General features: G+C 35.6%; 1 protein-coding gene, 2 long non-coding RNA genes and 1 other non-coding gene across 5 annotated transcripts; 1 reads left to right on the top strand and 3 right to left on the bottom strand.

The window, feature by feature from the left end:
* Positions 1–1,336: 1,336 nt before the first annotated feature.
* LOC136228877 (uncharacterized) lies at positions 1,337–2,768 on the bottom strand. The gene is made up of 2 exons (XR_010688878.1): positions 2,535–2,768; positions 1,337–2,429 (listed from the first exon to the last, which is right to left on the bottom strand). It is a non-coding gene; the product is annotated as an uncharacterized lncRNA (long non-coding RNA).
* Positions 2,769–2,834: 66 nt separating this feature from the next.
* Positions 2,835–8,924, top strand: LOC136228878 (uncharacterized). Its single transcript, XR_010688879.1, has 3 exons — positions 2,835–2,976; positions 7,928–8,077; positions 8,334–8,924. It is a non-coding gene; the product is annotated as an uncharacterized lncRNA (long non-coding RNA).
* A 115-nt stretch (positions 8,925–9,039) lies between these two features.
* Positions 9,040–15,288, bottom strand: LOC136228876 (uncharacterized). Of its 2 annotated transcripts, XM_066017367.1 has the most exons (3): positions 14,699–14,818; positions 14,424–14,545; positions 9,040–10,101 (listed from the first exon to the last, which is right to left on the bottom strand). In XM_066017367.1, the coding sequence occupies exon 3, from the start codon at positions 9,865–9,867 to the stop codon at positions 9,040–9,042; it is 828 nt and encodes a 275-aa protein (XP_065873439.1). In that variant the 5' UTR covers positions 9,868–10,101; positions 14,424–14,545; positions 14,699–14,818. The 2 variants fall into 2 exon arrangements, with proteins under 2 accessions (XP_065873439.1, XP_065873438.1); XM_066017366.1 differs by lacking the exon at positions 9,040–10,101 and having other exon boundaries at positions 10,140–14,545; positions 14,699–15,288.
* Positions 14,825–14,983, bottom strand: LOC136231730 (U1 spliceosomal RNA). Its single transcript, XR_010690097.1, has one exon. It is a non-coding gene; the product is annotated as a U1 spliceosomal RNA (small nuclear RNA).
* Positions 15,289–15,455: the final 167 nt, after the last annotated feature.

Here is a 15,455-nt window from a genome sequence, read left to right as displayed (position 1 = left end):
CGTTCCGATTTCCCATTTTGAGGAGAAGTATACGGACAGGAAAACCGAAATTGAATGCCATGATTTTGACAGAATTGACGGAAGGAGTTATTTTGAAATTCGCCCCCATTGTCGCACTGAAAAACTTTAATGTCACGTTCAAATTGAGTGCGTACAAAGGTACGAAAATTAAGAAATACAGAAAACACTTGTGATTTTTGAGCCAGTGGAAATGTCCATAGAAAATTTGTATAGTTGTCCAAAAAAATCACATAATAACGATGACCACTAGAACTTAAGATAGGAGACGTCCAGATATCACTGTGAATTAGATCAAATGGCATGCAAGCAGAATTATAAGAGGACTGAAACGGTAATTTAACTTGTTTTCCATTGACACAAGAAGAGCAAACAGAAACATTCTTATTCCAATTACAAGAAATCAAATCTTTATTCATCAGGGTATGCAAAATCGGTGGTCCGAGGTGGCCCAAACGACTATGCCAAATATCACAAGACAAAGCAGTGAGTGCAGAATGAAATTTTGGTGAGGCGGAGGAAGTAGACATGACTGGATAGAGATCTCCCGTACTATTACATCTCATGATAAGTGTCCCCGTCTGTAAATCCTTCACAGAGAAACCCAATGGATCAAATTCCACAGAAACTTGGTTATCAACAGTAAATTGACGGACGGAAATAAGGTTTGTAATGAGTGAAGGGGCATGCAAAACATTATTCAATTTTAATGGCTGATATTTAGTAAGCAAAGTTGCATTACCAGAACCACAAATAGGAACACAATTACCATTACCGACAATAATTTTACTATTGAGGCTCGAATGAAAATAAGGAGTGAGCGTACCTTTGTGAGCCGTCATGTGAGATGTGGCTCCTGTATCCATATGCCACTGATCAGGAGGTGGTGCGATGGTCATGGTGTGTGTAGATATCCATTTTGTCCGGGGTAATTTCTCATTTTTTTGTAATTTTACATTTCTAAACCAATTTATTTCATAAATATTTTTATTGTAAATAGTTACTTAATAAACTGATATTTGCGAAAAGAAACTGAAATTATGTATATAATCCCTATAATCGGTTAAATGTTTATGTTATAAAAATTAAATCGATTGATTAGAATGTTCATTATTAATTAAAGAAATGTTATTTCTTTGATTAAATATGAATGAAATAATATTTTATTTTATTGATAGAGTTATAGTAAAAATATAAACATATATAATCAAGTTATAAGATATAAGATAGTAATCAATTTTTAGTTGTAAACTCTTGATTGAGTAATTAAAGACAAAATAAAACCCATATACTAAATGTTTATATGATGAACACTTAATGAATAAACATAATGTCTTATTAAATAACTTAGGAAATTACAAGGATCCAAAGGCTCAAAACCATTTTATCAAGCCCATGAATTCTGAAATACAACAACCAAGTAATACTAAAAAAACAATACACACTCAAATACCACAAAAATACAAAAAATACAGTTACTACTTATCCAACAAGTTCTACTGTTTTCTCTATAAATAGAGACCCAAAACAGACAGGAAAAGAGAGGGCCCTCCATCCTCAACTCCCCTGGCGTCTTGCTTCTTCAACTTCAGCCAGGTTTTCTTCTTTCTTATTCTTTCTGTTCTTCTCCTTCTTCAATTTTTCTGCGTAATATTTTGTTCTTCTTCATCTTTTATTCTTCTTCTTCTTTTATTCCTCACTCTTTCAAGCCAGGTTCTGGTTGGTAGGAGCTCTGTCTTCCTCTCAAGGCCAGGTTCTGGTTTTGAGGAGAAGACAGAGTAGTGAGTCTTTTTCTCTATTCCTAAATTCCCACCTTCCACCATTTTATTCTTTTTCTTGATCTGTTCAAGCCAGGTTCTCATCTGTTCTGATTCTGAGGGGAGAGCAGAGTCTTTTTCTCTATTCCTAAACCTCCATCGTTCACCATTTTTCTTTCTTCTTAAACTGTTTTCAAACCAGGATCTGGTTTTCAAGATGAGTTCTATCAAAAAAAACAGGACAAAAATCTTTCTTTTTTTTCCTCATCAAACTCCACTACCTGTCAAAATAAACCAATACCAGCAAATACAATCAAACAAAAAAAGAACCTTTTATTGTTCCAGCATAAACAAAAGCGAAAGGAAGCTTGGTCCCTGTCAATGGCTACATTTCACACAAGAAAAACGCAAGATCTGAGTCTTTTAGTGAGATTACAGAAATTTCATTTTTTTTGTTCTAGAATGAACTGTAACCATACTGAAAATCAATGCAATCTTACCCCTGAGGGAGTCTTCACCGGAATAGACAACCATCTGCCGCCTCTAGACGGTCACCGGAGATCGTCTTCACCCGATCCGAGTTACTCGCGATTCAAATGGAGGAGGAACGAACCGCCGTCACACCAACTCTAGGATCGTTCATTCCGAGCAGATCTAAACGAAAGAGTATAGATCAGAGAAAAGGCAACCAATAAAACGAAAAGAAAATAAATAGGAAGAAATAAAAGTCATAGAGGAGATGAGAAGCGGGATCCTCACCGTATAACTAGCGATGTCACTGTGAAGAGGAGCGGACTGGAATGACGGACAGTCGGAGGCGGCGGAGGTCGAGAAGACGGCGACGGCTGCCACGGAGAGGGAGAAAAAGAGAAAGGAACAAGAAGAAGAGAGGTGGCTGGGCAAAGAATCACCGGAAGCCATGGGAGCTCTGGTTTCGATTTTGTGAGAGAAAGAGGAAGAAGTAGCAGATAGGCGGCTACCCAAATGAGTTGCAACCCTAAAAATCCAAATTTATAGTTTCTATTCTTTATTTGACCCCTCATGTTTTATTAGGTTTTTTTAAATCTAACCCATTTATTTTATTTTGCTCAATTAAATCCTCCACTTCTCTTTACACAATGGTGGGTTGTAGGCCAGCAGAGGCACGAAAACGGGTCTATTTCGGCCCAACCATTCTCGGCCTTCCTTCTTGATGGATCAGGTAAGACTCTTGGCCCATTTTCTTTTATTTCATGCACTGATAGTTAGTGTAATTAATTGTTTTCATTTTAATTTAAAAAATTAATGAGATTAATTTAATATTTTTCTATTAATTTAATTTTAATTTCCATGAACTAATTCATATCCCAATAGTTTGAAGTTATTTAGTTTGTTAGATCAACCTATTTATTTTCATGTATTCTCTAATTATGGCTATCTACTTAAATATTTATGTACATCATTTATTTTATTATAAATTTCAATTTTTCGTATGCTAATTTATTTATCATAGGTATATTAATTAGTTAAATATCTCCTAAATTATTATTTTGTTGCCAAATACTACTATTTTATAAATTTATCTGCACATAATTCGTTTAATTTGTTAGATAAAAAAAATAGAATATAAATATATCGTGTATATGTGATATACCCGATTCCAAAACCAAAATAAATCGGTTCGAGATGTTATCTCGAATTTTAATAAATCCAACTAGGTTCAAATCGATGTAGAAACGTCATTTGAATTTATTCCTTATTAAAAGTGAAATTTTATTTATCGTATATGTGATATACGTAAAATAAAATTGAATTTTAATTCAATAAAATATGATTACGTATATGCTATATGCGTATTTAAAATAAAAATAAATCAATTCAAAATGGTATTTTGAATAAATAAAATTAACCAAATTAATTCGAATCGATATAAAAATGACATTTGAATTTAATAATACATTTAAAATATTTTTTATTAAAATCCATACTTTACTTATAGTATATGTGATATACTATGGTAAAATTAGATTTTAATTCAATAAATACGATTATGTGTATGTTATATACGTAATCTCAAATTAAAACAAACATAAACCCAATAATCCAAAAACCCACGAGTGTATGGTTTATATCGACAATTCAAAGTAAAACAAATAGTTAACAAAATAAATCACCTCTTTTAGTACCAATATTTGGGCGGGGTAGGGTGATTAATCAAGTTTTTCTTCCCTACACGTAACCGACAAACGAATCAAAAATTTCTATTTCGCAGACCCCCTTATCCATTAAAATTCAATCATTTCCGGTGTCCAATCACGCCTTAATTCTGATTGGTGGCGACTCTAAAAAATAGTTTTAATTAGGAAAAACTATTGACCGATTTAGCTTCCGGTGTTTGTACCCTGAAAAATCCGGTAGCGACAGCGTGCATAGCGGCTGCTATATCAGTTGGAACATACGGTGGATTGGCAACAGTGAGATGTGCTTGAGGCATAGGAGGTCGTGGTCCAAGGATTCCTTGTTGAGAGGGATGTCCGGAGGTCGGTTGAGGAGCCCAAGACCCTGTCGGATATGGACATGGCGGTGTAGCCCAGGGCTGTTACGGCGGCCATGGTGAGTAGGGAGTCCAGGCGGGACTCTGCGGGTGGCGGTACCCTGAGCCAGAGTGGCGCGATGAGTAACGCCCCCCGTGTCTGCCGCGGCCTGATCGGCCATGATATCGGCCCCCGCGATAGGGCTGGGCGGGACGGTAGTGAGGCGGCCTCGTGGACTGGTACGGAGGTGGTTGATTCTGGGAATTTGATGTCGCGGCCGTAAGGGCGATGGTGTCCGTGGTTGGGGCAGATTTCTTAGCTCGAGCTGTTTCTTCGAGTATTAGCATGGAGCGAGCTTTGGGAAAGGTGGGGAGAGGATCTCCGTGCCGAATTTGAGTTCCGACAGTATCATATGCATCGGTTAATCCAGAAATGAGCTGTAGAACCATCTGATCATTAGTAACAGGGCAGTCGACATTAGATAGCTGATCTGAAATAGACTTGAGGTGCTGGCAGTAGGAGGAGATGTCTGAGAAATCATCCAATTTGATTTTGGAGAATTCCTGTTGAAGACACAGAGCACGAGAGTGCTTGTTGTCAGAGAATATTTCTTGTAAGCGAGTCCAGGCTTTGGCGGCGGTGGTGTCTGGTACAATTATAGTTTGAAGGAGATCAAGGGAAATTGTACTGTATATCCATTGGAGTACAACGGCATCGATGCGAGACCATAGTGCAGGGTTTGTATTGATCATGGATTCAGCGGAAGTGGAGGGGATTATGTGATCAAGGACTTCAAAGGCCGTGGCGTGAAGCTTAAACAGGGCAGCCCAGGTGGGATAGGGTCCTTTTTCATTGTCGAGTGTGATTTTGATAAAAGTTGAGATATTTGAAACGGTAAGGGAGGGATGAGTAAAATTCTGTTTTTCCGGGTTTGTGTTGTTGGTGCGGGATTTTTCGGACTAGGGTGTTTCGGCGTTGGAGCTAGCTGAGGTGTTTGTCATGGTTGCGGTTGTGAATATGAGTGGAAGGAGAAACAGCGGTGGTCGGAGGGGTAGAGAGGGTCGGCGGCGGCGGCCGAACTAGGATTAGGGTTTTTGGAGGAGAAAGATGGAGGAAGGTAGGTTTAGGGTTTGGTCTCTGATACCATGTAACAATTAGAATTGTTGCTTGATTGTTATTAATGTGTAAAACCAATATATATACAGTACAGTTCACATAACAGTCAATGACTGAACCTATATTCTAGGCTAAAGAATAGGGAACAAAGTTAAGTGATATCTTTATAGATAGATACAGATACGGAATAAATACTATATTCTAATACTTCTTAGTTTCACTTTGGTTCAAAGTTAATATGATTCCTCATTGTTTTTGTGCCAAACTTCTCAGGGAATCGTCTTGCTTCTTGTTTATGTTGATGACATTGTTATTACTGGGAGCGATTCCAAATTGATTTCTCAACTTCAAGAACGGCTTCACGATGCATTTCATATCAAAGACTTGGGCACTTTACACTATTGTTTAGGACTTAAAGTGTGTTCTACGTGTGCTGGTATTTTTTTTATATCAACATAAGTACATTCAAGAGCTTATTTCTTTGGTTGGTCTTCAGGATGGTCGTTCTTCTAATACACCTATGGAAGTGAATGTTAAATATGGTCGTGATGAGAATGATTATCTTTCTGATCCTTCTTTGTATCAATGACTTGTAGGAAGCCTTAACTATCTAACTATTACTCGTCCAGATATTTCATTTGTTGTTCAACAGGTTAGCCAATTCATGCAAGCTCCAAGACATCTTCATTTGGCTGCAGTCTGTCGAATCATTCGTTATTTTCTTGACAGTTCTGCACGAGGCTTGTTCTTTCCAACCAACTCTCCAATTCGTCTTGTTGCTTATAGTGATGCTGATTGGGCCGGGTATCCTGATACTCGCCGATCCATTACTGGTTGGTGCATGTTTCTTGGTCCTTCATTAATTTCTTGGAAGAGAAAAAAGAAAGATCAGTGTATCTAAGTCCTCCACTGAGTCCGAGTATAGAGCTGTGTCATCTGCTTGTTCGGAAATTCTATGGCTCCGCGGACTATTGGTTGAGATTGGCTTCTGTCAAACTGATTCTACACCTCTCCATGCCGATAACACAAGTGTTATTCCCATTACAGCTAACCCAGCCTTTCATGAGCGCATAAAAGCATATTGAAGTCCATTGTCATTCTATTCGTGAGGCATGTTATTTCTCTTCCGCACATCTCTAGTGAGCACCAAACTGCAAATATATTTACTAAGGCTCTTTCTAGTGGACGACATCTGTTTCTTCTTCACAAATTGATGCTTTTGGACCAGCCAACATCAATTTGAGGGGGATATCAGTGTGTACAGTTGAATATTAATGATACAACCGTATATTAATGATAGACAATTGTAATTACTGCTGTAAATTAATTATCTCTTTAATTTGGTGGTAGTTGGGGTCTCCTTATTTAGCCCTCTTAATTAGTTCCTAGAAAGTAGCAATCCAATTCAAATTTGCTAGCAATCATTTTGTATAAATAGGTTAAACCTTTCAATGAGATGATAGATTTCTTCTCTCTAAGAACTGTATCCAGATTCTCTCTCTAAATTTGACAGAAATCAGCATCACAATATTGTACATTTTTTTGTTTAAATATGAATTTTAGTTCATGCATCCTATTCTTATGTTAGGATAATCTAATTGAATACAGTTTTAGAGAGAGAGAATCTGTCGTGTTCATTTTGAATGTACCAAATAATTGATAAAATAAGTAAAATACATGCCACGAGTGGATGATGCACACTCATTTTGCAGACAGAGCATGATTAATTTATGCAACTTGTACAATATTCTGAGTTGAAGAACCATTTACATGGTTGGGGAGAAGAATCATGTTGACCACATAAGAATCTCTTTTATTACTATTGTTTGTTTGGTTGATATTGTATTTGTGTCTTAACAAAAGAGGTTACAATGCAATTAATTTGAGTCCTCATTTGCTATCCTCGTTAAGGGTAAGTGGCGGAACCAGAACCCAAACTAAGCCGGGGCTTAAATATTTAATAATAAATTTTTATAACGTTAAAAATATTATATCACGTAAAATTCAATAATTTTTAACACAATGATTTGGGGGGCTAATTTTAACCGTGCGGTTGACAGTAAATTTTCAAAGTCCAGCCCGTTAGGGCTGGACAAAGTTTTTTTAGCCTCCAACGCGTTAAAATTGTAAAAAATTTATCATTTTTTAAAAACTAGCATTGAACTTGTAGAAAATTAAACAAGTTTACTTTTTTTTTTAATGGTAAAGACATAATAAAAATGAATATTAAATATGTTTACTTGTTTTTTAATGGTAAAGGCATATTAAAAAAGTAAGTTAAATGAAGAAGATGTATTCCACGTATCTTAGAATGTTATTACATAATTAAAAAATAGATTAAAACTGAAGTTATTGCTTTCTCTAATATTAAAATCGTATACTTCGATTTTGGTCGTTTTACTTTTTTTTAAGACTCGTGGAATACATCTTCCGCATTTAACTTACTTTTTTACGACCGAGTGATCAATCAATTACATTTTATGCAAGTTCAGGGGGCTAACTGAACATTTTATGCAAGTTCAGGTGGCTAACTGAACATCTTATGCAAGTTCAGAGGGCTATCGGAATACTTTGAAAGTTTAGGGGCCAATCAAGCTTTTTGGACAAGTTCAGGGGGCAAATGATGTATTAAGCCTATTAAAAGTGGTATCAAAAGGGAATTGTCAAATAGAAGTAAATATTCTTAACCATCTCATTTACCTTTAAACATTGAAATAATACCACATAGAGTCAATATAATTTTTTCCAAAATATTTTTAGACACCATTACTAAAAAAAATTCTCAATTCTCCAGCGGCCTGCCGGGGCTCGAGCCCACCACTACAAACTCATGCATATTTAATCCATCTGCATCAGCATTTTAAAGTTACATAATTTTCATCATTAAAGTTACAAAATGCAGCATAACTAATCGTTCAGTTGATTCCAGTTGTGCTGAATTGACTTTGAGACATAGCATTGGAAGAGGAAACAAGCCTTGCTAAACTGAAATCACTTATACGAGCAACCATATCGTCCTCCAGAAGAACATTGCTAGGCTTTAAATCACAATGAATGATTGATTTTGTCTGTGAAGGGATGAAACCATGTCTCAAAGATCCCATTTCCCATGTATTCAAAGACTAAAGCCTTGAACTCAGTACCTTCGTAATCTTTGGTTGAGCAATATGTTAACATCCTAATTAGATTCCAGTGCTTGATATTCTGTAACCCTTTGCATTCAGCTATAAAGCTCTTCAGAGCAACCTTCTGCTCAGGCAACAACTGATATAAGAGAGCACATTTAGTTTTTTGAAGAGTGCACATGAAAAACTACTGTGGTCTTTTTCTTTTGAAGAATAAATCTTGTGACTGATCTGAATGCAAGGGCAGTCTCCTAGACTCTGACTCTAGCATATACTATTTCATAAAAGTTTAGCTCTGCTGGAATTTCTTTAGTGCAGCACCAAACACTATTTCGAAGCTAAGCTAAAGAAATTAATGATTGACAAGTAAAAAGTATAACCCAGTAATAAGACAGCAAATTCAGAGAAATATTCTGAATATTAGTATCTATTCTTTTGTGTATGATATATACAAAATTGTTTTTATATACAAAACTTGTGCTGATCAACAGCTTGATGGAAGCTATGGTGCTAATGATTTAGAATGTTGAGAAGGGAAACTCTGGTTTTCAACAGTCCCCTATACACACAATCTACCTCTTCCTCTACCTCTACAATGCTCTTCTCCAATTCCTCCAATCCGTTCAAAATGTTTGGCATCTGATGGATGTCTTTGTTCGACTTGAAGACCATCAATTCTGCGTCAATCTTTGTCACTTCATTGGCTTCAATTTCCTCTTCACATGATAAATTCTTTGACTGTAATAATTTAGAGATAATAGAGAACCCAGAGAGCTTTGATTTGGCATTTGGCTGAGAAATGAAAGATAAGATGGACTCAAATACTGAAACGCTGATTTGCTCGGCATCCTTTAACATGCTAATCATGTTGTTCAAGTCTGTGTTATCGTTCGAGGATGTAGTTCTGCAATTCTTGTCCTGTCTCTTCAATTTCCTTAGATACTTGACAATGGCTTGATTCAGTTTCTTTCTAGCTACCATGTATGCGTCAACTTCATTTAAACTGGATTGTGCATCTGATCTTCTTCTTCTAAGAGATGATTCGAGGCCCTGCACGCATTCTTTCATCTGTGAGAGAAAATCTCTAGTGGTGCTGCACATATCCAATAACCTCACTGATCCATCAAGTGCTTTTTCTGCAGATTGGTTATGCTTCTGATGGGAGAAAGTTTGGAGATAATCATCAACACATTCATACAACTCCTTGAGGCCACCCAACTTGTGGCCAATTGATGATGATTCTAATTTCTTCAATTTGTCAAGTTGTTCAGTAAGACTTACAGTTAGGGGATGAGATTTAGAGGGAAAACTTATTGAACGAAGATGGAAAGAAGCCATTTTTCTCTTGGTTAAATGAAAAAGCTAATAGAGCTGGATATGAAATTGTGAATCTAGAAATGATATTGGTGTTGAAGCTATTGAATAATCGGTTATATACAAGGAAGAGAGATAAGTGCTTCCATCTGTATTCACAGTATGCAAGAGCTGTAATGTTCCTAGTTTGAGTCACAGATCCACCAATTTCTCATCATTGTCTGTTATAATATACATTTTGCAGAGTTGGTTCCATAGCTGCAGACACAGAAATCAGCATAAAACTGTAGAATATTGAGTTTGAATCTGTATAATATTATAATGTTGATGCACAATAATTGCATGTGTATCTGACAAATAACTCATTCATAAACATAATTAATTTGTAAAGAGAAGCAATTAAAAAATAGCTATTATGAAATGGATTGTTAGTGTGTCTGGCATCTCTTTCATGGGTTTATATATTCTATAAGCAAGTATAGTGCTTTGTGTGGTTCAAACAGGAAACAAGTCTTACATCCACCTAATTAAGTTTACATGATAATAATAATAATACACAGGACAAATGGAAAATTTAAATTCATAAGTCTTAATCACAAAACAAGCATGAGACCCTGCTGAAACTGTTGCAAGACCTGAAACATGACACAAATGTAAAATTTAATATATTAAGATCTAAATCGTGGAAGAAAATTATTTATGTTTATTTGCTCTTCTACATAAATAAGATGTAAACTGAGATGAATGCTAGAGCAGCAAGAAAGAACCAAATGCTCTAGATGGAACAACTTAGAAATATTAGCCTTAAGAGAAGACCAATCGTGGAATATCTTCAATTGCAGTCTCAGTTAAGTACAACTATCTTATTTCACGGCCAATTATCTAGAATAATCAAAAGAGGATGCACAATTGGTGGTTACCAATTTCCTGCAGGCACTCTCCTGGTTAACCATATTCAGAACAGCTTCCATGGATCAAAACAACAAGGACTTGTCAATCAGGACTGAAAAAAATGGAGAAAATTGGCAAACAACTACTAGTCCTGAAATCAAACGAAGACATGAAAATTGGCAACAAATTACTATGCAAGCTCTCCCACTTGGGGAGACCTTAAAGCAGTACCCCTCCTATGTGCAGTGCAATTGAGGCCACTACCTTAGGCCGTAGGCCTTTCTGATCACCCCTTGATACATAAAAAAACTGGCCATTAAGGACTTTAAAAGCAACTGGTCTTTCTTGATGATCCAGAAATCCCTTGTACACAGAGCCAAAATTGCCAGATCAAATCAGATTGGCAGAAGAGAACCCATCTGTTACTCGAAAAGGATGTCGCAGACAGCTTGTGACAAATTCGATATTTAATGTAATAACTATGCTTAATTTCTCGTTAAAAGTCATTAATATGAGTGTTTTTGGATGAGTTAAAAGTAACACCGCAATAAAACGAGATAATAATCTCGCTCAGCTGATATAAGAGCTCACTGTTTTTGAAGAGACTGAGTTTCAGAGGGTAAAGGAAGAGTATTCCCAAGAATGTCTCTTTGACAGCACCTTTGGTTTTTCTGAAGAGAGTTATAATGAATGTAGTTAATATGATAATCACTAAGAGGATGATATGTGGATGGTAAACGGCTGATCGGACCATCTATTTCATAAATTCAGCTCTGTTGGAATTTCTTTAGTGCAGCACCAAAATCTATTTCAAAGCTCACCAAAATCTATTTCAAAGCTAAGCTAAATAAATTAATGATTGACAAGTAAAAAGTAACTCGGGAATAAGACAGCAAATTGAGGGAAATATTCTGAATATTAGTATTTATTCTTTTGTGTTTGATATTGTTAAGAGTTGACACTCTGGTTGTGTCTAATATTTAAGTTATTACTTTTAATGTTTAGCATGTGAGTTTTTGTCTTTATTCTTCATGTGATTTCTTATTTTCTGTAGTTAATCAGTTTTATAGGGACTTGAGGTATGGGGACCTTAATTGTAGCTGTGACCTGTTTTTTTTTTGTCTTTTTTGGCTATTGCTGTGACAGCAATATTTTGTAAGCTTTATATATTTTTTGTTCCTTGTAATGAATGTTAAGCTCTTCAGTTTATTCAGCCTGCTCTCCATTTTTGTTTTTCTATAATCCTTTGGTTTACAGATATATACAACTAATTTAGGAACAAAACTGTTTCATACAAAATTTGTGCTGATCAACAACTTCATCAAAGCTATGGAGTCAGAATGTTGAGAAGGGAAACTCTGGTTTTCACCAGTCGTCTATACACACAATCTACCTCTTCCTCTATTTCTATAAGGCTCTGCTCCAATGCCTCCAATACGTTCAAAATTTTTGGCATCTGATTGATGTCTTTGTTCGACTTGAAGACAATCAATTCTGCTTCAATCTTCGACACTTCATTGGCTTCGATTTCCTCTTCACATGATAAATTCTTTGACTGTAATAATTTAGAGATAATCGAGAAGCCAGAGAAATTTGATTTTGTATTAGGCTGAAAAATGAAAGATAAGATGGACTCAAATACAGAAAAGCTGATTTGCTCAGCATCCTTTAACATGCTAATCATGTTGTTCAAGTCAGTGTTATCATTCGAGGATGTAGTTCTGCAATTCTTGTCCTGTCTATTCAATTTCCTTAGATACTTGACAATGGCTTGATTCAGTTTCTTTCTAGCTACCATGTATGCGTCAACTTCATTTAAACTGGATTGTGCATCTGATCTTCTTCTTCTAAGAGATGATTCGAGGCCCTGCACGCATTCTTTCATCTGTGAGAGAAAATCTCTAGTGGTGCTGCACATATCCAATAACCTCACTGATCCATTCAGTGCTTTTTCTGCAGATTGGTTATGCTTCTGATGGGAGAAAGTTTGGAGATAATCATCAACACATTCATACAACTCCTTGAGGCCACCCAACTTGTGGCCAATTGATGTTGATTCTGATTTCTTCAATTTGTCAAGTTGTTCAGTAAGACTTACAGTTAGGGGATGAGATTTAGAGGGAAAGCTTATCGAACGAAGATGGAAAGAAGCCATTTTTTGACTTTGGTTAAATGAAAAAGCTAATAAAGATGGATATGAAATTGTGAATGTAGAAATGATATTGGTGTTGAATTGAAGGTATTGAATAATTGGTTATATACAAGGAAGAGAGATGATAGCTACCATCTGAATTCATAGTATGTAAGAGCTGTAATGTTCCTAATTTGAGTCACAGTTCCACCATTTCTCATCATTGTCTGTTATAATATACATTTCGCAGAGTTGGTTCCATAGCTGCAGACACAGATATCAGCATAAAATTGCAGAATATTGAATCTGAATCTGTTAAAATTATGATTCTAATATTATAATGTTGATGCACAATAATTGCATGTGTATCTGACAAATAAGTCATTCATAAAAAAATAGGTTTTATGAGATGGGTTGTTATTGTGTCTGGCATCTCTTTCATGGGTCTACATGTTCTATAAGCAGGTATAGTGCTTTGTCTTTCATCCACCTAATTAAATTTATATGATAAGAATAATGCATAGGAACTTGTAATGGCTTGTAGAAATAATTAATTCTAGACTATTGATTTATGGTCCATCACAAAATTAATTCTTTAATCACAAAACAAGCATCAGACAGTGCTGAAACTGTTTATGTTTATTTAATATATTCAGATCTAAATCGTGGAAGAAAATTATTTATGTTTATTTGCTCTTCTACATAAATAAGATGTAAACTGAGATGAATTTTTATTGGAACCTCTGCAAACTAAGTGATGAGGGTGGCAAGAGAGAACCAAAGGTTCTAGAGAGAACAACTAGGAAAGATTCTTGAGTTTTTGCAATTCTACAGATCCAAACATAACGGCCTTAAGAGAAGAACAATTGAACAAGATTGCAGTCTCAGTTAAGTACAACTATCTTACTTCACGGCCAATTATCGAAAGAGATATTAACAAAATGCACACTTTCTGGAAAATTACTGAGATGTTCACAGTCCTTCAAATTCAATGCAATCAGAGTTAAATCTGAAAATTACTAACACCTTATACATAGTATCAAGAAATAAGTTGAACAAAGTGATTTGCAAATTCCTTCAAGATTTAAGGAGAAAAGGGAGGAAAGAACAGAATTGGCATGCCTCCTGTTTTGATTGAAAAACAGCAGATAAATTATTGGAACTATTGTGTCCATAATTAATAATCGCGGACAAATATATATATAAGAGAATCCTTCATTGGTGGAGATTCTATCCGCTAGTTTGACTTATCGACACATTCTTTGAAATTTTGAATACCCCAAACCCGTAAATGGTTTACATACTACCCTAAAATGATAAAAGGTTTGTCCAACTACTATAAACTGGTATTTTTCTAGTAGGTCAACTGTCCTAAAATTTTATGAAATTATTCTACGCTTGTCTTTAAGTTGTATTTTGTAGACTCTAATTGCAGGAGGAACTGATACAGTAACAGTAAGTGTAACATGGGGGCTAGCACTTCTATTCAACCATCCAAGTCTAAGAAAGGTTCAAGAAGAATTAGACATTCAATTAAGATTGTACAATTGGTTGTTACCATATTCTTGCAGGTACTCGCCTTCTGTTAACCTTTACACGATCTATAGGGAGGAAATTTAGAGAAGCTTCCTTGGAGCAAAACAAGTCGGACTTGTCAAACAACTATTAGTGTATTTCTTCCTGAAATCAAACAGAGACATGAAATTTGATTAAGTTTGTTAAGCAGCTGTTCAGTGTACATATGGCAGGATTAGGAATTTAAATAAGTCAGTAACTAATTTCATCTATGGTTAATCAGAAAAAAGTTGCATTCTTCTTCCATTCATTCTTTACCTTACTTCTTCTCTGATGACACAGTCATTACAAACTGTAGATGATGATTTATCGCCTGTATCACCAACTATTCAAGTAGAAAGATTAGACAGATGACAAGCAAACAATAATCTATTACTATAATAGATAGGGGCCACGCGAATGTAGGCCCCCACTGCAACAAATTATGTAGTAGGTTCTCCCACTTGGCGAGACCTGAGAGAAGTACTCCTTTATGCAATGGAGGCCACTACCCTAGGCTATAGGTCTTTCTGATCATCCATTGACCCCATCCGGGTAAAGTATGTTGTAATGTTTCTCAACCCTTTCAATTTATTTACTCACTCTTCTTTCTGGCTTCCACTCACTTACGATGTGGAATTCACATGTGCTAGAAAGACTCTAGTAGTGCTGCACATATCCAACACGCTCAATGATCCATCCATTGTCTTCTCTACAATGAGAGAAAAACTTAATAATGTTCAATAACAATACACGGTTGGCGAGGGGAATCCTGTTGACCTAATGAGAATCTTGATCCTCATAATCTCTTTTAAAACTATTAAAGAGACAAAGAGAAACAAATTCCATTATGCAATTAATTTGAGTACTATCAGTTTTAACTCTTCCATAAAAAATTAACCTAGCAGTTCCGATAAATATTGAACTTGATCTTTTTAACTGGAATCTTTTAATTTATAGTCTATTAGCATCAAATTGTTAAATGGTTTCTAAATCTGTAATGATAGCAAAATGAGGGAAAGGTTTTCAGTATTAA

This window comes from Euphorbia lathyris, chromosome 5, assembly GCF_963576675.1.
Source record: "Euphorbia lathyris chromosome 5, ddEupLath1.1, whole genome shotgun sequence".
In the NCBI taxonomy this organism is placed as follows: Eukaryota; Viridiplantae; Streptophyta; class Magnoliopsida; order Malpighiales; family Euphorbiaceae; genus Euphorbia; species Euphorbia lathyris.
This window is presented reverse-complemented; position numbering and strand designations above follow the sequence as displayed.